We start from the raw sequence: 21,679 nt of genomic DNA, 5'->3' as shown, positions 1-21,679 counted from the left end.
AGATCGATGAATAGGGGTAGGAAACCAGCAAATTTTTTATAAACCTCAAATACCAAAACAGAAATCCTGAAAATTAAAGAAGAAATTAATAAAATTGAAGTAAAAACCAAGCCTCATTGCATTAATAAATAAAAAATAGGAGGGCTTTTTTTGGTGGTGGGGAAAGAAGCAATAAAATAAATCATTAGCTAGCTTGAAAAGAAGGAACTGAGCAAAGTAGCACTATAACAATGAAAACAAAATTCATAGCAAATAAAGATATAAAGAATGTTATTACAAATTTTTGCCTAACTATATGCCAGCATAACCAACAACCTAAGAAATAAATGAATGTTTACAAAAATATTAAATATTCAAATTAATAGAACAAGAAACAGAGAATTTAAATAAGCCAGTTTCTTAGGAGTAAATTGAACAAATCATAAATGAACTCTTAAAGGGAAAAAACTTCAGTGACCAAGAACAAGTGACAAAGGTAGGGAAAGGGATGACTCCTTCCTTCTTCCCCCCCCATCCCATTAACAAGAGAATCTTGCAGTAAAGCAACTTATCCCAAATTTCACCATGCCCAATGAGAGAATAGGCTCAGAAAGTCCAGCTACAGGGAGTGTAGAAGTACAGGAGCCCAGGAAGCTAAGTAGAGGGACCTGTCTTAATAGAGTTACCTGCCCAGCAGAATCACTATAATCAGTGGTATGAGGGCACCATGGGAAGAAAAAAAGACATTTATGCCCTTATAGTGCTTCCTTGGTGACATGTGTTTACTAAGTGTGTGTACTAGTACTTATATATGTGGTCATTCCTTACACTGATTTGTATTTTTATGGGAATTTTCTCATGGTTTACACTCAGGTTTAGAGGGGGAATGCTTTTATACTATTAGCATGCTATGCATTTTCAATGAATAACCTTTGAACAAATTCTGATAGTGTCTGACTCTTTAAAGGTATCTGTGGGGCTTCATGTATTGTAGTTTGAAGAGTGAAAACCCACAGAAAACCTTGAATCTGGGTATCCCAGAGAATCTAACCTTAGAGACTTCAAAATCTTTCATGCCCTTAGGGACACATTTAATAAATTACTTCCCTTGTACCATACAGTTTTAGTCATGAGAAACAGTTAAGTTACCTTAAAAGACCTGAATAATTTAAAGGTTTGTTTAACACATTTAAGTATTTTGTTGAACATATTCCATTGACATGAAAGAGTTAATGTTGTGGCTAAAGTACTGACCTTAGAATAAGAAAAACCTGAGTTTTGGTTCTCCTCACATATTTACTAATTTTGTGGCCCTGGACAAATCACTTAACTTCACTAAGCCTCAGTTTCCTCATCTATAAAATGGGAATAATGACATGGGGTATTCATTATTATTGCTGTCACTATTGTTAAAGACATTCCTAACATTTGTTTGAGAAAATCCAATGTAATCCATAATTGTTCAAGGAAGCACAAATTTTGGGTGATGTATCAAAGTCAGCATTCCTGTTGTAGTTGCTAACATTTGCTATTCATTGGGCAATTAGGGGGCACAGTGGATAGAATGTTGGACCTGGAGCTAGGGATACCTGAGTTCAGATTCAGCCTTAGATACTTACTAGCTGTGTGACCCTGGGCAAGTCACTTAACTCTGTTTGCCTCAGTTTCCTCATCTGTAAAATGGGCTAGAGAAGGAAATGGCAAACCATTCCATTATCTCTGCCAAGGAAACCTCAAATGGGATCTTGAAGAGTTGGATATGACTGAAACCACTGAAAACTGTCATTATTTCCATAATAAGAATTTACTACTACCAATTTTGTATAATTTCAACAAACTAATAAAACATAGGAAAGAACTGTAATTAATTGATACAAATCTTTTAGATATGAGTGTGGTAAAAATCATGAATTTCTTCTTTAAAAGCTACTTGAAGATAGAAGACTTCATTTTTAGTAGAAAAGTGCCTAACTTCATATTCAGTTGATTTGTCATAGGATTTTTTCTTTGACAAATAAATATAACTGGTTAAATTTTGTTTTTAAATAACTTGTTGTAAGTTTCACAAGTATAATTAAATTATACAGTCCTTTAAAAACTGTGATCTTGAAATTTACCTTATAGTCTAACATATTTAAAATTTGCATTTTTTTTTTGCAAGTTCTGGTCAAGATGTCCAAGGAACAAGTGTGGTTGCAAACCTCCCCTTCCTGATGCGACAGAACCCTGCAGAGACACTTCGAAGGGTTTTACCTAAAGTCAGAGTAAGTTGGTATGAAATAAGTTTTGAATTTACCTTCCCCCCCCAATAGAATTATGTGACAACAGCTCTAATATAGTAGCTGCCTTAATGAATAGCTGCTTGGATTATCACATACTAAGTACTTTGCCTTATGGAAATTTCAGTCTTTCTTTAAATTTTTCTTTGCGTTTAGTGAAGTCTAGGAAATAACTCTGTTGAACTTGAAGATATTTACAAATAAAAAGGCGATGTTTATTTACATTAACATTTGCTATCTTCTTCCAACGTAAGATATTCTTTAGCTTGTCAGTCATAATATTGTACTAAAAGCTGCCATTTCTTTGGTTGTAATTATGTCTTCATTTGAGAAATACTAATATAGGTAAGCATTCTTTTTTAGGTAAATATTATGTTTTCTTGGTATTCTTTTGATTGGAAATTTCTATTTACCAATGATTCTAAGCTTTTGCAGTATTATATAGCTGATTTTCATAATGATGACCCTAAAGCATGCAAGATCCTGACATGCCTTCAGAATCATCAAATAAAGATCATTATGTTTACTATATTTCAGTCTTGTGTATTTTATTATAATTCTCTAACAACTGATAATTTATACATGGTAAAATGACACTTTACATACCAGAATATTTTGTTAGCAGCAAAATCCATGGTCTGATCATACATTGTTAAGTCTGTAAAAATTGGTAATCCATGTATGATAAAAATGACAACTGTGTTAACCAGAATATTTAGCTATGGGCAAAAGTAGATTGTTTAGCCATGCTTGATAATAAAGAACTTAATCTATTTTCCTTTGTTTTCTTGTTTGCTTATGGCTGAATTATATTTTCCGTAATTTTGCACATATTTCATTGGTAAAGTGGGAGAGAATAGGGCACTTGACTATTTGGAATTGTATGGGTGAAACATGACTAAAGGCAGAAGTTAATAGGATAACCTCTAGAGATCCCTTGCGAAAAGCTGTCATAAGAAATGGTTTATTAATATATGGATAATGAAGGTATTTTAGTGATAACTTCTAAAAGATATATGAAGAACTTATACTTCAATACAAAGTCTGTCCACTGATCTAAATCACAACCTGTTTATAATGTATTGAAACAACTGAGGGATACCTCCCTAAGTATGATACTTAATTTATTACATCATTTTGGTTGCTATAAAATGATTCAGTGTTTCACCTATAGCATGAAAAGGCATTGAAGAATGACGTTAGTGAATGGTATAAAAAGTTTTGTTTCATTAACAGGACTGTATAGACTGTAAGTTTCAAAGAAGGCACCAATCTTCACTAATACGTAAGTTCTGCCTCAAGAGCACCCCACAATGATGAGGATTTGGTTTAAAAAAATTAAAAATCACGGAAACTCAAATTCTCTCACAAATTCCATAGTTTCAGAAGATAGAATTCTAGTTAGCTTCTTAAGCAGCTTTAAAAATAGCACATGAGTATTTTATTATGTCTTATAAATTGATAAGTGAATTGAAATAAACCATAATTATTTAATTTCTAAGTGAATCTATTCATTTATTCATTCAACAGGATTTACTTGAGTGGCGTTTGGATACTCTACCCTAGGTACTACATTATAGGCAATACCAGAGATATAGAATACAGACTTAGAACACTTACCCTAGCATCCATCACATTGCAATTTTGACAATCTTTAAGCAAATTGGAGACACATGATACAATATGTGAAAGGTCTAAGGGAATTTAATGTGCAGAAATGATTATTACGGGAGGTGAGTCAAATCATAATAGCATTATTGAGAGTTTAACATATAATACCTGTTAGAATTCTGTCATTTCCTTTTGATTTCTATTAGAGTCCCCATTGTAAAGAAGAGAAACTACTTCCTTTTCAAACGGTCTCATTTTTGTTCCTTTTTTTTTAACTTGGTTTATTCAGACATTGTTAATGTTAATATTACAGGGCAGATTACATTTCCACTTCCTGTGGTTCTTCATAGCCTCCATGAATAGTTATTTCTAGCTGACAAAAATGTGATATATTCTCAGTTATACCACATAAGGCAATTTGATCATGGTAATATTTTAAGGTAATTTTTTAGAAAATTTTTTGATTAGGTATAAACTTACCTAAGTAGAAGCATGCTGAAGGTTTTCGTTGCTCTTGTCTATTCAGTACCTGAGTTCTGAGTATTTCATGAAGGATATTATTGTTGTTATAATCATTATATACCATTTTTGCAGATTTCACTTAAATAGAATCAGGATATTCTATGACACTTAATTTATTACATCATTTTGGTTGCTATAACCTCTATTACAGATGAAAAAACAGTCAAAATTAGAGACAAATCAGTCCAAGAGTTTTTACTTAAAGTAGGGCAAAAAGAAGGTATTAACTTAAAATGCATTTAAATTATTCGATTTGATGTGGTCTCCCTTTATCTATTCTCCATCTTCTATCTCTGACCTACCTTTCCATCTTGAGTATCCATTCTTTCTTGCACACCCCCTTCTCCATATACATAGATCTCTCTGCCGTTGCCCTATACAAGGTAATCCATGTCTTGCCTTTATGCTGGTAGTTCCTGAGTACAATGCTTTCCCCTTCCTCTGCCTCTTGGGAACCCTAGCTCACTTCAAGGTTCAACTCAAGTGCCACCTTGTTCAAGGAACATTTTTTGTAGCCTTTATTCTTTATCACGTGTCCCCATTGTGTTTTTATTCTATAGATATCCCTATATTCTATAGATATCATTTTTACTTATCTTCTAAAATGTTGTACCCCCCTCAGCAAAATGCCATTTAGTGTGTCCTTTTTGTCATTGTATCCCCAGTTTGGGGCATATACTAGAGGAGAAAGGGAAAGGGAAAATAAAAGAATAAGTGTTTATGGTACTATGTACCACATTAAGTGCTTTTTGAAAACATGATCTCATTTGTTGCTCAAAATAGATGCTATCATTCTTTTCATTTTGTAGTTGAAGAAACTGAGGCAAACAGATGAAGTGACTTGCCCTGGGTGACATAGCTAGTGTCTTGAGGCCAAATTTGAACTCAGGTCTTCCCAACTCCATGAAGTAGAAGTTGTAGTAGGTATTTAGTGAATACCTTAACGAATACAACTGCTTTGTTATTTGGATAGGGCTTAATGCTCCTGACTGATCATAGGGTGGATTCCATGAAATACAAAGATGTTTTATAAAATCCTGATTTATGATATGCTTTATTCTATAATACATTACTATATCTTATAAAATAGAAGTAGAAAAAAATCTCTTGCAGATATTCTTGGAATGGTTGTAATAATAGATATATAAGCCAATTTTATTGCATGAAATATTAGAAGGCCTAAGAAAAGGTAGCAAGTTGGGTAAAAGATCACTTATGGAAGATTCATGAAAAGATTGCAAGTCTACTGATAAAGAGAGTACCCAGACTGATAAAATCAAAGATCCATTAAAGAATCCAAGTATTGATGGGAATTATAATCTGAAGAACTCTGCACAGTATGTTGTTTATTTAATTGATGCAGTGTAGGGAATGTCAAGTGTCAGCATAGGTATACAGATTAAGTAAGTTATTTGTATTTCATAGACTAGGTAATCAGGAATCATAACTGACAGTTTGGAAGACCAAGGATACATTGGGCTTAAAAACTTTTCGATTCCTTCCCTTTTTTTGTGTGAGTATACAGAGACTTTAACCATACTAAAAGCTAGAGGTGGAAATACTCATAAATAGATTAGAATTATGTAATATTGATTTGTATCTGCAGAAGAATAATTACGAACATTTCTGGTAAAGAATAAAATATGTTAATTTATTATGAAGTGGTAAGATAATTTGACTGAGATTAAAGAAAGTGAACTAATCTACTGATTCTTTAAAAATCACTAGGAATATTTTGAGTAGATAGTGAATTCTGTATGCCCTTATTTTCTTCAAGCAGCATGACATTTAAAAAATATGCTTTACCCCCACCTCAGTGATCAATGCAGTGAGTGTGGGTAGCATCAAGAAATGTTTAGATACTTTTTCTTAGTAGTGTGTATATATGACTGCGCTGTTATGGTGGCAAAAAAAAAAAAGAGAGAGAGAGAAGGAGGTGTTAAATAAGAATTACTATTTTTAGCCTATCTACATATGTTGCCACTCTAAAGTGAGATCCTTGTCTAATGACTAATGTAGACGTATAACTGAAGGAACTTAGGCATATACATTTTTATATTCTTGCCATAAATTGAAACCACGAGACTAAAGGAAGTCACTGCTAATAGGAAGAGTGGCCCACAGGTTTTCTTGGAGAGGTAAATGTATAAATTGGTGGACCTTATTTTATCATAATCATGAGACACTTTGTTACCTTGTAGTACTGATTATGAAGATTTGCAAAAAGACCAATGTGAAGATAATTAGAATTTATGTAATAATGTCTGCTTTAGAGGTTGAAGGAGTAGAGAAATTCTACAAAGAAATAGAAAAGATGTTTTAAACAAACATTTTGCAAGGGTGGTTTAGGTGAAGATGATGAAAATATGTGAGGAAATGTTTTAGGATTAAGGAATGAAGGTGGCTAACAATTTATAGATTATACAGAAGCCTTGAACCTGTATAGCAGGGATTTCTTAACTTTTTTGTGTGTCATGGACCCCCTTTGACAATCTATTTTGGATTCCTTCTCAAAATAAAATTTTAAATGCGTAAAATAAAATACATAGAATTACAAAGAAAATAATTATATTGAAATAGTTATTGAATTAAAAAAAAAACAAGTTCTAAGCCTTGGTTAAAAACTTCTGCATATATATCATGAAAACTGTCTTCAAGAAGAGATTTGGGAAGCACTAAATGTCTTGAGCACTGAATAGCGTTATAAAAAAAATTGAATGATTGTATTCTAACAGAGAAATTTCTCATTTTTTGAACTTTAATTTTTTTTGTAACATTGCAAGTTCTGATCTGTCTCCCCTCTCTAGAGCCTTCCCAACCTCACACTAGAGAAGGCCACTAATTGATACACACACACACACACACACACACACACACACACACACACACACACACACACACACACAAAACCATACTACGCATACTTCTGTTTGTCAGTTCTTTCTCTGGAGGTGGATAGCATCTTCCTTCATAGGTCCCTTGTAGTTGATTTGAGTGTTTATAATACTCCAGATAGTTAGCTGTACACGGTTTTTCTTCAAATAATATTGCTATTACAGTATACAACATTCTCTTTGTTTTACTCTTTTCACTCTTCATTATTTCATGAGTTTTCCATGTTTTTCTAAAATCAACCAGTTCATCATTTCTTACATCAGAGTAATATAAATTCCCTCAATTTCCAGTCCCTGGTCACCACAAAGAGAACTACTGTAAATATTTTAGAACATATAGAGTTTTTCCTTTTCCCCAGTCATCTTGGAAAACACACCTAATAGTGGTATTGCTGAGTCAAAGGGTCAAAACACAGTTTTATAACTCTTTGGGCATAGTTACAGATTGTTTTCCAAAGTGGTTGGATCAGCTCACTGTTCCACCAACAGTATATTAGTACCCCATTTTTTCCACATCCCCTCCGACATTTTTCATTTTTCATTCTATTATTTTAGCCAGTCTGATAGGTGTGAGATGATATCTCAAAGTTGTTTTAACTTAGATTTCTTTAATCAGTAATGATTTAGAGCATTTTTATATGACTTATGTGATTTATATGACATATGTAGTTTTGATTTCTTCATCTGAAAACTGCCTGTTCATATCCTTTGACCGTTTATCAATTGAGGAATGATTACTAGTCTTATAAATTTGATGCAGTTCTCTATACATTTGAGAAATGAGATCTTTGTCTGAGAAATTGTCTATAAATATTCCCCCCAATTTTATGTTTTCCTTCTTATCTTGGCTACATTGGTTTAATTTATACAAAACCTTTTAAATTTAATATAATCAAAATTATCATTTTATATCTCACAATGCTCTCTGTATCTTGTTTATTCATAAATTGTTCTCCTATTCATAAGTCTGATAGGTAATATGTTCCATGTTCTTTTAATTTTCTTATATCTCCTTTGTATGGTCATGCATCCATTTCAACTTTATTTTGCTACTATGGTGTAAAATGTTGGTCTGTACCCAATTTCTGCTATACCACTTCCCAGTTTTCCAAACAGTTTTTGCCAAATAGTGAATTCTTCTCCCAAAAGTTTAAATCTTTATATTTGTCGAACACAAAGTTACTATAATCATTTAGTAGTGTGTATTGTATGTCTGCCCTCTTCCACTGATCCATCTTTCTATTTCTTAGCCAGTACCAATTAGTTTTGATAATTACTGCCTAATAATTTAATTAATAATATTAATATAATTAATAAATATTAATATTTAATAATATAATATAAACTGCTATGCCTCCTTTCTTTAAATTTTTTTCATTAATTCCTTTGATGTTCTTGACCTTTTGTCCTTCCTCATGAATTCTGTAATTATTTTTTCTAGCTCAATAATTTTTTTGAAATTTAATTGACGTGGCATTGAATAAGATTCGTTTAGGCAGAATTATTATTTTTATTATATTGGCTCTGCCAACCCCTGCATTAATATTTCTCAAATTTTTTAAATCTGACTTTATTTGTATAAAAAGTGTTTTGTAGTTGCATTCATGTAGTTCCTGGGAGGTATGCTCCCAGGTATTCTATACTGTTACAACTATTTTAAATGAGGTATCTACTGTCTATTCTTGCAGGATTTGTTGGTGATATATAGAACTGCTAATGATTTACGTGGATTTATTTTATATCTTGCTGTTTTGCCAAAATTAATTGTTTCAACTACCTTTTTAGTTGAATCTCTAGACTTTTCCAGGCATATTGTCATATCATCTACAAAAAAGATAGTTTTATTACCTCGTTGCCCATTCTGATTCCTTCTATTCCTTTTTCTTTTATTATTGCTATTGCTAGCTTGCATTTCTAATACAATATCCAATAATATTGGTGATAATGGGCATCCTTGTTTCACTCCTGATCTTATTGGGAAGGCTTTTTAACTTATCCCCTTTACAAGTAATGCTTACTGATGGTTTTAGGTAGATGCTTCTTAACATTTTGAGGAAAAATCCATCCATACTTATGCTTTCAATTTGTTTTATTTTTTTAATAAGAATGCGTGTTGTATTTTGTCAAAAGCTTTTTCTGCACATGTTGATATCATAATTTGATTTGTGTTACTTTTCTTATTGATATAAATCAATGATATTAATAATTTTCCTCATGTTAAATGTCCCTGCATTCCTGGTATAAATTCCATTTGGTCACAGTGTATAATCTTTGTATTATATTGTTGTAGTCTCCTTGTTAATGGCTTTATTTAGGATTTTTGCACCAACCACAGGACTTTGGGCATAGTAGATGCTTGATAAATTTTTAGTGAATTGATATTACTTTGTCTACAGGAAATAAGATTAAGTGATGCCAAGATAAGAGATAATGAGATCAGAAAGAAGAAATGGGCTGTAGCAGAAGAGAAGAAGACAGTAAGGGTTATTATTAACATTGAAATGGAGTAAGAAGATAAAATCTTTTTTTAAAAAATCTGTAAGAATACAATAAAATAAGCACATATTAAGTACTGTGTACAAAGAACTATGCAGTCAGCTCACAATTTTATGCCTTGTTTGATATTAATAATCAGCCATTGAACAAATATCTTTGTTGCTGTATCTTTTCAAGAAATCTTATATTTTAGATATCACACAAAATATTGTGTTAGGGGAGAACCTGTTAAGGTAACATTTTACTCTATTAAATGTTCTTTTAATAGCAAACAAGCAATATATACAATAATATCTTATAGTATCTTAAACTTTCAGTCAATTATGTCATTATAAAAATGTGACCTGCTATTCAGCATTTTTTTATGAACACCTGTATGTTTCTTTCCCATATTTTCATTAGGGATTCTACAGAAGATTATATAGAAATAGTTAAGTAGGCATTACAGCTGGTAGTTATTATTTATGTTAACTTTCTTGGCCAAATTTTTTGTCAATAATATCTGTGATTTCTTTCAAAACTCTGGCATATTCCACCCTCCCCCCTTCAGATATCTTGACAATAAATCCCATAATGTTTTCAAAATTAAGACACTTCTAGCACAGACATCCTCTGAGTTTATCTAGATTAATCCAGTTCCTTTCCCCATCTTTGTTATCTTTATTGCTATCTCTACCATGCCATATTTTCTATTATCTTTTTTGAGTTCCTGAAATTATGCAGGAATCATATCTCATTCAACTATCTCAGTGTAATCAGACCTTGATAAATCACTTATCAAAACTTATAGGGGATGGAGCCAAGATGGAGTAACAACATGGACTTGCTAGGGCTCTCCCCACAAACCAGCCAAATACCTGTAAAAAAATCACTAAACAAATTCTGGAGCTTTAGAACCCACAGAATGACCAAGTGAATTAAATATCTAGCCTAAGACAGCCTGGAAGGTCGCTGGGCCATGTCTATCACGCAGCTCTGGGAGCAGAGTGCAGTCTAATGTGGGCCACACAGGCACAGATGGGACCTGAGCAGGCCCTGCGGGCACTGAATCTCAGGCACCTGTGGTGGTTACCAGACTTCACAGTCCCAAAATGCCGGAGACAAATTGGAAGGTCAGTGGAAAAAACCAGTGTCAGAGAGTGGGAGGAGAAGCCCATAGCAGCAGCAGGAGGGTCAGGGGCAGCAGTAACAGCAACAGTGACTTTTTCTGGAGCTCTAGGCCCTCAGATTGGAGGGGGAGGGAGATAGAGCAGCTGACAGTACACCCACCCACCCCCACCTGAAAACAGAGAAACCTTTACAAAGAGCTCAAAATTCAAGTAAATAGCTGGAGAAATGAGCAAAAACCAGACAAAGAATCAAACTATAGAATCTTACTTTGGTGAAAAGAAAGATCAAAATATAGAAACAGAAGACAACAAAGTCAAAGCTTCTATATCCAAAGCCTCCAAGAAAAATATGAATTGGTCTCAGGCCATAGAAGAGCTCAAAAAGGATTTTGAAAATCAAGTAAGAGAAGTAGAGCAAAAATTGGGAAGAGAAATGAGAGTGATGCAAGAAAATCATGACAAATGAACACGTCAACTGCTTGCCAAAAGATACCCAAAAAATGTTGAAGAAAATAACACTTGAAAAAATAGAATAACCCAAATGGCAAAAGAGATACAAAAAGCCAGTGAGGAGAAGAATGCTCTAAAAAGCAGAACTGGCCAGATATAAAGGGAAGTCCAAAACTCACTGAAGAAAATAATTCCTTAAAGATTAGAATGGAACAGATGGAAGCTAATGACTTTATGAAAAATCAAGAAATTATAAAACAAAACCAAAAGAATGAAAAAATAGCAGGCAACATGAACTATCTCATTGGGAAGATAACTGATCTGGAAAAATAAATCCAGGAGAGAAAATTTAAAAATTATGGGACTACCTGAAAACCACACTCAAAAAAAGAGCCTGCACATCATCCTTCAAGAAATTTTCAAGGAAAGCTGCCCTGATATTGTAGAACCAGAGGGGAAAATAGATATTGAAAGACTCCATCAAATACCTCCTGAAAGAGATCCCAAAAGGAAAACTCCTAGGAATATTGAAGCCAAATTCCACAGCTCCCAGGTCAAGGAGAAAATATTGCAAGTAGCCATAAAGAAACAATTTGAATATTGTGGAAATACAATCAGGAGAACACAAGATCTAGCAACTTCTACATTAAAGGATTGCAGGGTTTGGAATATGTTATTCCAGAGGTTAAAGGAGCTAGGATTAAAACCAAGAATCACCTACCCAGCAAAACTGAGTATAATACTTCAGGGGAAAAAATGATCATTCAGTGAAATAGAGGACTTTTACGCATTCTTGTTGAAATGACCAGAGCTGAATAGAAAATTTAACTTTCAAACATAAGAATCATAAGAGAAGTATGAAAAGATAAACAGGAAAGAGTCATAAGTGACTTACTAAATTTGAACTGTTTACATTCCTCCATGGAAAGATCATATTTGTAACTTTTGAGACTTTTCTCAGTATTAGGGTAGTTGGAGGAATTAGATAGATAGATAGATAGATAGATAGATAGATAGATAGATAGATAGATAGATAGATAGATAGATAGAGGGCACAAGGTGAGTTGAATAAAGGTGGGGATGTTATCTTAAAAAATAAAATTAAGGGGTTAGAGAGGAATATATTGGGAGTAGAAAGGAATAAATAGAGGGGGGCAAATTTCCTCACATAAAAGAGGCAAGAAAAAACTTTTTCAATGGAGGGGAAAAGGGGGGAAGTAAGAGGGAAAGAGTGAATCTTACTGTCATTGCATTTGACTTAAGGAGGGAATAACATGCACACTCAATTTGGTATGAAAATCTGTCTAACACTACAGGAAGGTAGGGGGGGAAGGGGATAAACGGAGGATGGGAAGATGATAGAAGGTAGGGCAAATGGGAGGAGGGGGCAATTAGAAGTAAATACTTTTGAGGAGAGATAGGGTCAAAAGAGAGAATAGAATAAATGGGGACAGGATACGATGGAGGGAAATATAGTTAGTCTTTCATAATATGACTATTATGGAAGTGTTTTGCATAACTCCACATGTATAACCGGTATTGAATCACTTGCCTTCTCAGTGGGGATGGATGGGAAGGGAGGAAGGGAGAGTAGTTGGAACTGAAAGTTTTAAAAATGAATGTTAAAAATTGTTTTTACATGCAACTTGGAAATAGGATATACAAACAATGGGGTATGGAAATCTATCTTGCCCTACAAGAAAGTAGAGGGGATGGGGATAAAGAGAAGGGAGGGGTGTGATAGAAGGGAGGATATATTGGGAGAAGTGGTAATCAAAATATATGCTGTCTTAGGGTGGATGGAGGGGAGAGATGGGGAGAAAATTTGGAACTCCAAATCTTGTGGAAGTGAATGTTGAGAACTAAAAATTACTTAATTTTTAAAAATTATAACAAAGTAGAAGAAAAGTAACAAAAAGGAAGCAGTCTCTGCCTTGAAGGAGCTTACATGGGTAGATGAGGGAAATACAACATATGCATGAGTAAATACAAAGTACATACAAAATAATAAAAAGTAATTTGAGGAGGGAGAGAGTTCTAATACCTGGCCAAATCGCTCACTTTGTTTGGCATCATTTTCTTCAGATTCCAAAGTGAAAGACCCTGAGGCCTTTCCCTAGCCCCATCCAGACTAGACTTCATCTTATCTAAGCATCCACTCCAAGGCCTAGCCAACATGGGCATCTTGCCACATGCTCTGCTACCATTCATGTACTCTTCTCTGTCCTTCTTACTCCCCATGCTCTTCATCTTTTCTCAGAGAAAAATGATTACAGTATATTATCATCTTCTTCTGGCTGGCTTCTCTTACAATCCCTGTAACTGTATAGGCCAAAGCTTCTTTCCCTGGTCACAACACCCCAGATTTATTGTATCTGTCTAGTTGACTATCAACTTCTTGAAGATAGGGAAAAAAGTCTCAGTTGTACTTGTATCCCAGAACCTAGCACAGTGCTTAACACATAGTAAGCACTTAATAATGCTTATTGATTGTTTGATCTTCAGTCTATTCATACTATAAAACTTGCAGTGATATAGGAAGACCTAATCTACCATGTATGTTAGATCCTATTTTTCCATCCAGAAAAATCACCCTAAAAATAAATCTAATATAGTAATATTTTGAATTTAAATGAAGATAGCTGAAATAACTGGAGCAAATGTGTCACAGATACAAATTATGTTTACTGATTGAGATAATAATTTCTGAATATTTTTAACCTATACCACTATGGCAAGATAGAAGATCTTAAGCCGTTCATTTGATTTGCCTCTGTAAAAACAGCAGCAAAAATAAAATAGCAGCAAAAAATTATGGAAGGAATTAATGACAGACTTCCAGTTGTCGTCAAGTGTTACTATTGTACTATACTTAGTTAATACAAAGAAGCTCTTGGTTTACTATGGATAGCCCACCAGGACTGAAAGTAGAGCTCTATGCATATTGGGAATATTTGTAGGCATTGTCCCCATTTTCGGATGTCCAGGTCCTAGCTGGATGTTTTCACTGCTGGTATTTGCACACTAATGAAGGAGAGAGCAAAGAACTGGTAATGTGGTGTATTGCTGTGGTATCCTCAAAACCTCAGGAGATATTTGGCATCCTCACACTACCATCTGAGAACTTTTATATACTGTCAGCCAGAAGAGGGAGAGGGTAGGAATGTGTCCAGTATTCTTCAGAGAATCTATGTCACTAATCACTGGATTACTCAGCTATCAGTCTAGCATCACCACAGCAAGCAGTTTATGACAAACCATCTCATAAATCCTGAGGCATTTCCCATTAGCAAAGTCACTATTTTCAAGAATCGTTTTGTGCCTTATAACTATTTCTGGGACTCCATTACTATGAAATTTCTGCTTCTGACCCCAGAAAGAAGAGAATAGCTTTTTATCCAAATCAGTTACTGATAACCTTTCTTCTCAATGTTTTAATCAACTTCCAAGCCATCCATGCACTGAATGGCAGGAGGTGTTGATCTGAGGAGCTAAACAGGGTAACTGGATGATTAGTTAGATGTGTACAAAGTGGTTTAATTAATTCATTTTAAATGTCATATCATGAATTCCCAAAGGATTAGAGAGGTCTATGTTTAAATATGTGTAAAATATCTCCTCTAGGTATATGCACATAGATATAAAATTTGGGCATTAGCTATGTCATTATTTTCTTCTGATAGGAATATACATACATACATACATATATATAGTTAGTCTATACTTTTACCAAAATATATTTGTGTGTTGTGTGGTGGTGTTGTGTTGCTTCTGTTATTGGTTAGAAGAGGAAAGGGTCTCTTGGTATAATTACTACTAGACTTACAGTATCGTAGATTTAGACTTAGAATAGATCTTAGAGGTTATCTGATCCAACCCCCTCATTTTACAGGTGAAGAAACCAAGACCCAGAAAGGCGAACTGACTTGCCCAAGATTCCACAGGTGGTCAAGTGGCAGAGCTAGGATCCCAGTGCAGGCCTTCAAACTCTTAAATCCAGCGTTCCTCTTCTGAGATAATTCAACCTCCCCTTCTGTAGGAAGAGCTTCATACCTTTTACATTCGATGACCTTTTTCCCCTTTTCATCCTGTTCTCCCATTCTTCATTCTCTTGATACAAATTAAAATTCTCTTCTGCATCTTCAGATTTTTTTTCTTCTTTGCTTTAGTTTTGAAGCACTTCATCTGGTCTTATCATTTTATGCTTCATTCTTTCATAAACTGATGAGAAGGCATTTCTTTACATCTAGCCTAGTTTTTTCATTTTCTCCTGTAAGGGAGTCAATTACATACTTTGTATCTAGGGTGTGGGTTTTTTTTTAATCACAAAGAGAAACCAGAAAAAAGCACACTGCAAATCATTGCAAAATTCCTTTTTTATTCCATGCTTGCTGTAAGTGAGAGCCTCACTCCTTACATTCTTGCTTGTAGCTTTCTTGAAGAAATTCTCTAGCAAAGTGCCTCTTTTCCACTCTGTTACATGTTGATCTTAAGGTCTCCTGAGTGTGGTTTTATTTTAGCAGACTGAATTGGAAGGAAGGGGGGAAGGGGGCAGAAGACAAAGAGAAAGAGTTCACACATTAGCAATTTCTTCTAAAGCCCCAGTGCAAGCATAAACTAGCCCTTACTGTTGAGGGTCTCAAAGCAATATCCAGTTACTTAGCTACTATGGACTTCTTAACTTTTCTTTCTTCTTCCTTCTTTGACCACAGGATCTTTCATTTAAGACTTTGATCCTTTTGAGTGTAGACAAAAGGGAATACTGTGGACACCAAAAATTATTGTACAAGGAAGGAAGCACAGAAGCTTTTAAAGGTACTCTGGTGTGGTACATGTGAATTGCCAGAGGAAATACAAGTTTCAAAGTTGGAAGAAAATGGGAGAAATTCCCATACAATCCTACCATGAAGTGCTGTAAGAGCAAGTACTATAGTCTTCCTTGTCTTCTCCACAGCACTTAGCTTAGATGCCTGTACACAGTAGGCACTCAGTAAATGTTTGTCTTTCAGGCAAGTGATCATGGCTGTTGTTGGCAGTTCCTAGAGCAGGCTTCATAGAACTGGAAGGAACCTTAGAGATCATTGTGTCCTACTTCTTTATTTTATCAACTCTAAATAGAGAGAGGTTGTTAGTTGATTTCGCACAGAAAGGTTATATGACTAAAGTTATGTTGCTGATTAAAAGAAGAGCTAGGATTAAAACCTAGGAGGCCTAGGTTTTAATACAGTAATTTTTTTATGTATACTACAGTAATTTGTTGTTACTGTAGTTTTGGTGAGTTTAAATTATTTAACTATGCAGTAAAGGTAGTTTTTCTACTCTATTTTCATACATACCCTTGTTTTTCTATATTGATTGTTGGCATAAGGGATACTTTATTAAAACTAGCCTGAATTCTGTTATTATTTGTATATTTCAGAGTTTTTTTTTAAAAAAATTCTTTGCTTCATATATTTTCTTAAGGAATTTATTTTATTATGCTTCAGGGATTTTTACCAGAACTGTTTGACTACAAAAGTGAATTGTTACTATTTTAAGTGTTCACCTCTAAATTTTTAAGAAAATTGTTTTTGTGCTAAGAAGTTTCATCTAATATGTTTGAAAGATAAAAAAAGTCCAGTAAATATGTTATGTTTCTACATTTTCTGTATTCATGTTCCTTGAATTTTAATTACTTGGAAATAATTATTCTTAATGTGATATTTAATGTAATTATTTGTATTGCTAAAAAAAAAAAAAAAAAAAAAAAAACCACACAATTTGGATCGTCATTCAGCCCAAAGGCTCCTGTTAGATTTTCTCCATCACCATTTTGGAATTATGATGGGGAGTAATGGATGATCTGGAGGAGTTAGTGCATGTTATAGTGCCAGACTCATAATCAAAACTAGAATACAAGTTCAAGGGCAGGGTTTTTGCCTTTTACTTTTTTCATATACCTCATACCACCAAGTATAGTATTGGGCTTACACAATAGGTGATTGATAAATGGACTATTAAGTGAATGAAAATAATGCATCATCTTTAATGTTAGTTGTGTTACAAAATATCTTATGCAGATCTAGGCCCTTACAGTGCTTCTTCACGAATCTTCATAGTTAACAAAGCATCGATTTAAAGATGATTTAGTCATGTACCTCCATATGCACTCAACTCTTAATTGTCTTTGTTTAATTTCTTCTGATTTTCAATGTTTTTTTAAATGGATGGGGCAGGTGGCAGACCAGTATTGGGATGGAGGGAAAAGAATGCAACTGCCATTACTTTTTCCCTCCAAGGGACCTTAATTGATGTATTCTGATTTTATTTTTATCACTTTTGTTCATAAATACTATGATTTCAAAGTGAGAAAATTATATTCTGCATTATTTTTCAATAGTTATTAAAATCCTATGACTAGGTTCAAAATTGAACCTAGATATTAAATATCTGTAATATTCTCTTATTGGAATTATGGTTTTTTAAGGCTTTGATAATTTTCTTTTGCATTTGGATAAGGACCATCCTGACCGTAGTGAATCATAGCTCCCATGGATAAGGGATTATAGCTACTGAAATGTATGGTGAGACTTCACTTTAGAACTTATTTGCCCTTTTCAGGTATCATTGGGACTAATCTTTTATACCATGAGCTGTATTCACCAAATCCTTAGGGCCAGAGATTTGGTTTTCATTTCAAACCTAAAGCTATTTCACTGTTATCTATAAACCTTATTATTTTAAAAAATCCAATTGTTCCTGATTGTTATAAAAGGTTGTTTTTAAATTCTTTGTGTTTCTGCAAGATATCTTTGGTATTTATTATTTAAAATAATCTCCTAGTTTGAACTGAAGGACTATTCAGAAAGGAATTTAACCATTTCTATGTTTAATTGTTACTTATTAACACATTTTCCTCTTTCTGAATACTTCCTTAGTAAATCATGAATTGGGTTTGACAAAATGGCCTATTTCATGTTTGTGAAATTGAAATAGAGATACCAGCCACACTTTTATGTAAAAGGAACAATTCAATTCTCCATGTAGGCATCAAGACATGCACTTAAGCAATAGAGGAATTTACTTTTCAGTGTCTTCTGAGTTCCATGAGGAGGCACACTTATTTGTTCAGAGAATGTGGATCTCACATATGTTTATCCAGAGTTTGTGGCTCTGTGGAGGAGAACACTCATTTGGAGCTGTTCTTTTAGCTGGTAAGTATCAAACTTTTATTTTCATCATTTTTCGAAGAATGTTAGCACAGAAATCACTTGCTTTTTAGTAGCGATACAGTCTCTTAGTCTGTGCTGGTTTCTTAACAGTGGACAGCCCCAGATATTGAAGTCAGCACAGCAAGAGACAAATCCAAATCCAGATAACTCTTGAAGATTTTTCGAAAATTAAAACAAGTTAGGTGGGGGAGTGTTTCCTCAGGCGAATCAAGACTAAGATACCCAGTATGAAGATGTGAAGTTGGAAAGCTTCAGATTTTCTTCTTTTACATAAAGTTTGCATAAGTATGAAACCCAAGAATTTTTTCATTACCTTCTAATGGGGACAGATTTGCATCTCTTGCAGGTTACAGCAGCAGACTATAATGAACTAAACTACACGTTGTAGACATTACTCCTTATTTTAGTATTGCATTTAAAAACCCTTTCTGTTTTTAAGAAAATTAAAGTTCTGTCTTCCGAGGTCTGTGAGTGATGTATTTATATACTGACCATATCTAATTTAACCCGTCCACCATTGTGAGCACCAAAGTAATGTTTGCTGTGAAAACAATGAATGGGACTTACAGTCAGATGCTAGTGGCAGCTTGTGCTTTATATCATGCACCTATTCTTCCTGGGTGTTCCTTTTGGCCTGGAACTTCTAAAGGGCTTTAATTTCATTCAGTGAAATTGTGTTTCTTCTTTTTAAAAACCAAGCACTTATGGCCAAAGAGTTTTGTTTTCTGTTTGTTTGAATTTGTTTGTTTGTGATTCCCACAACTCTTTATCTCTTTAGAGGGTACTGGTAGATCTCCTTGTGGAGGAATCTGGGAAACTAAATCTGATTTTATCACTGTCACTTTAACGGAAAATGAAATCTGTTTCTTGGGTAATTTAGTCATTATAGCTGTAAAGAAGAAAACCAATCACAAACAATTTGAGTAGTCATTTGGATTTGTTTTTAAAAATGTAGCAAATGGTAGTAGGTAAAATATAAGTTGAATAGGCTATACCACAGACTCAAGATAGTTTCCTGGGAAAGTTGGGGGTAGAACTTTTATAACAAAAGATGCAGATTCCAGAAAACTAGCAAAAACCCCTCAAAAACAAAAAGTACTTAGGTTATTTTCGGGCACAATTTAAGGAACGTCTGACTTTTCCCTGTAAAATGAGGGATTATCTTTAAAAAATACATCCACAAATATTTATTGTTTAACTGTACCAGACATTTGGATATAAGATTCATTTAACTGTCCTTTCAAATCTCTCTTGATTTCTATGTTATAAAGTGTAACACTGGCCCCACACAGACAAGGTCCTCTGTTAAATCATCTGAATGGGAAGGGAATAATTACATGAATTCTGAAGGAACAAGAGATAGTAGTTTCCTGGTGGGATGGTGGGATTATGTGCAGGAAAGTGAGTACATATTTCTATCAATTATAAGAAGTATGATCACTAGTGTATAGGGTTATAGATGTATAGTTAGGAAGACCTCGGTTCAAATGCTGTCTCACACCCTTACTAGCTGTAGCACCATGGATAAGTCCCTTAAATTCTGTGTCTCAGTTTCCTCATCTGTAAAATGAAGAGGCTGCACTTAGTAATTTCTAAGGTCTCTTCTTCTTCTGAATCTATGATCTTATGATTATATGTTGGCCTACATATTTATTTCCTCAACCTACCTCCCCCTTTCCCAATCTTCAATGTTTTGGCACTGTTCAGAAATCTTTGTAAAGGCCGTAGTTTCAAGGTACAACTTCAAGACATTTGTGGAAAAGTATAGATGAAAGACTAGGAACATATGATAAATAGTTAAAGTGAAAGAGTGATTTAAGATACAGACACATTGCTAAAATACTTTGTCATTCTTAACAGTGTTGATGAGCACGATCTAAAATGTCCAAACTTTTGTAGACATCAGTTTTTAAAGTGAAATTCAGTTGGTTACTATAACTAAATATACACAGTAAATTTTAGAAGTTTTTCTGCAACTCTAGTTTTCCACAAACTTTTCAAAGTCATGGAGAGTGGCTACAATAAGAAGCCAAAATATTAGGAATGGGGGAATAAGCAGATGTCAAAACAACATCTCTATCCATGATCTCTCCAGGAAATTATTCTTGACTGTTTCACTCCTCAGAATCCATGTAACCATGACCTTCAGCCTACTTCACTGATTAAGTCAGTTTAGTGGAATAAGCACTGTTTTGAATCCTAATTCTGTTGCTTATTAACTGTGTGACCTTGGGCAAGTCACCTCCCTGGGCCTCAGTTTCCTTACTGGTAAAATGGTGGGTCTGTACTATATGACCTATAAAATCCATTATAGCTCAAAGTTCTTTATTCAACGCATTTTTAGGTAGAGCCAGTGTTGCTGCACCTCTCATATTACCTTTTCTATACTACTCAGTAAATCCAACTTTAAAGTGCATCCATTATTTTTATGCAAATTGTCTATGAAGAAATTTTTATTTTAACATGTGGAAATAAATGTAATGATGATTTTGACTTTTGAGCATTCATTCACTTCTTAAACACGTCTAAATGAAAACAAGGGCAATTAAGAAAAATGCTTTGGTCATTTAGTTAAAATAACTAACTCCTGCAACTTTTATGTTTTTTCTTTTACCTTTCTCATGTATGCTTCTGCCAACTGATTAGAAGGAAAACATAAAACCTTTCCCAATGTTTTAGCATTCTGCACTTTTATTTCACAAGTGTAAAGACTCCCTTTTTTTAAATATAGAAAACAAATAGGGGTAATGTATGTTGGCTGGTAAGTCGTGCCTTTTTTGGTGTTAAACTGGATGACAGCTTCTCTGTTACATAGATGACAACGAAAACTGTATTACATGAAAAAACAACCATGCAAGATGTGCTTAAACATTTATGCTTTATTTACATTTTATTCAAGATATCACTTTAATTTCTGTGTAATATAGTCTCTCAAATCCTTTTATTTTGAAAGGCTAGTTGGATCAAATGAATATTAATTGGTTAGTGTATAGCTTTCTTAAAGAAAGTAATGATTGGAAGCCAAAATCTGTGACTCAGAAAGGCATATCGAATTCTTACACTACCGCATTTGTATTTCAGACCATTTCTGATCTCTACTGTGGATAAATAGTATCCTTACTCTTTAT

General features: G+C 33.9%; 1 protein-coding gene across 4 annotated transcripts in view; it reads left to right on the top strand.

The window, feature by feature from the left end:
- Positions 1-21,679, top strand: part of PPP4R4 (protein phosphatase 4 regulatory subunit 4) — a 131,096-nt gene that overhangs the window by 51,483 nt on the left and 57,934 nt on the right. For 2 of the 4 annotated variants that reach the window (XM_072623899.1, XM_072623898.1), the window contains exon 3: positions 2,141-2,243. In XM_072623899.1, the coding sequence (XP_072480000.1) occupies positions 2,141-2,243 (103 nt within the window). Of the gene's footprint in view, positions 1-2,140; positions 2,252-18,410; positions 18,514-18,640 lie in introns of those variants that run through there. The other 2 variants (XM_072623901.1, XM_072623900.1) reach the window with 2 other exon arrangements.

Source organism: Notamacropus eugenii, chromosome 7 (assembly GCF_028372415.1).
Source record: "Notamacropus eugenii isolate mMacEug1 chromosome 7, mMacEug1.pri_v2, whole genome shotgun sequence".
Lineage (NCBI taxonomy): Eukaryota > Metazoa > Chordata > Mammalia > Diprotodontia > Macropodidae > Notamacropus > Notamacropus eugenii.
Note: the sequence above shows the minus strand (reverse complement) of the source record. Positions and strands in the feature narration are given on the sequence as shown.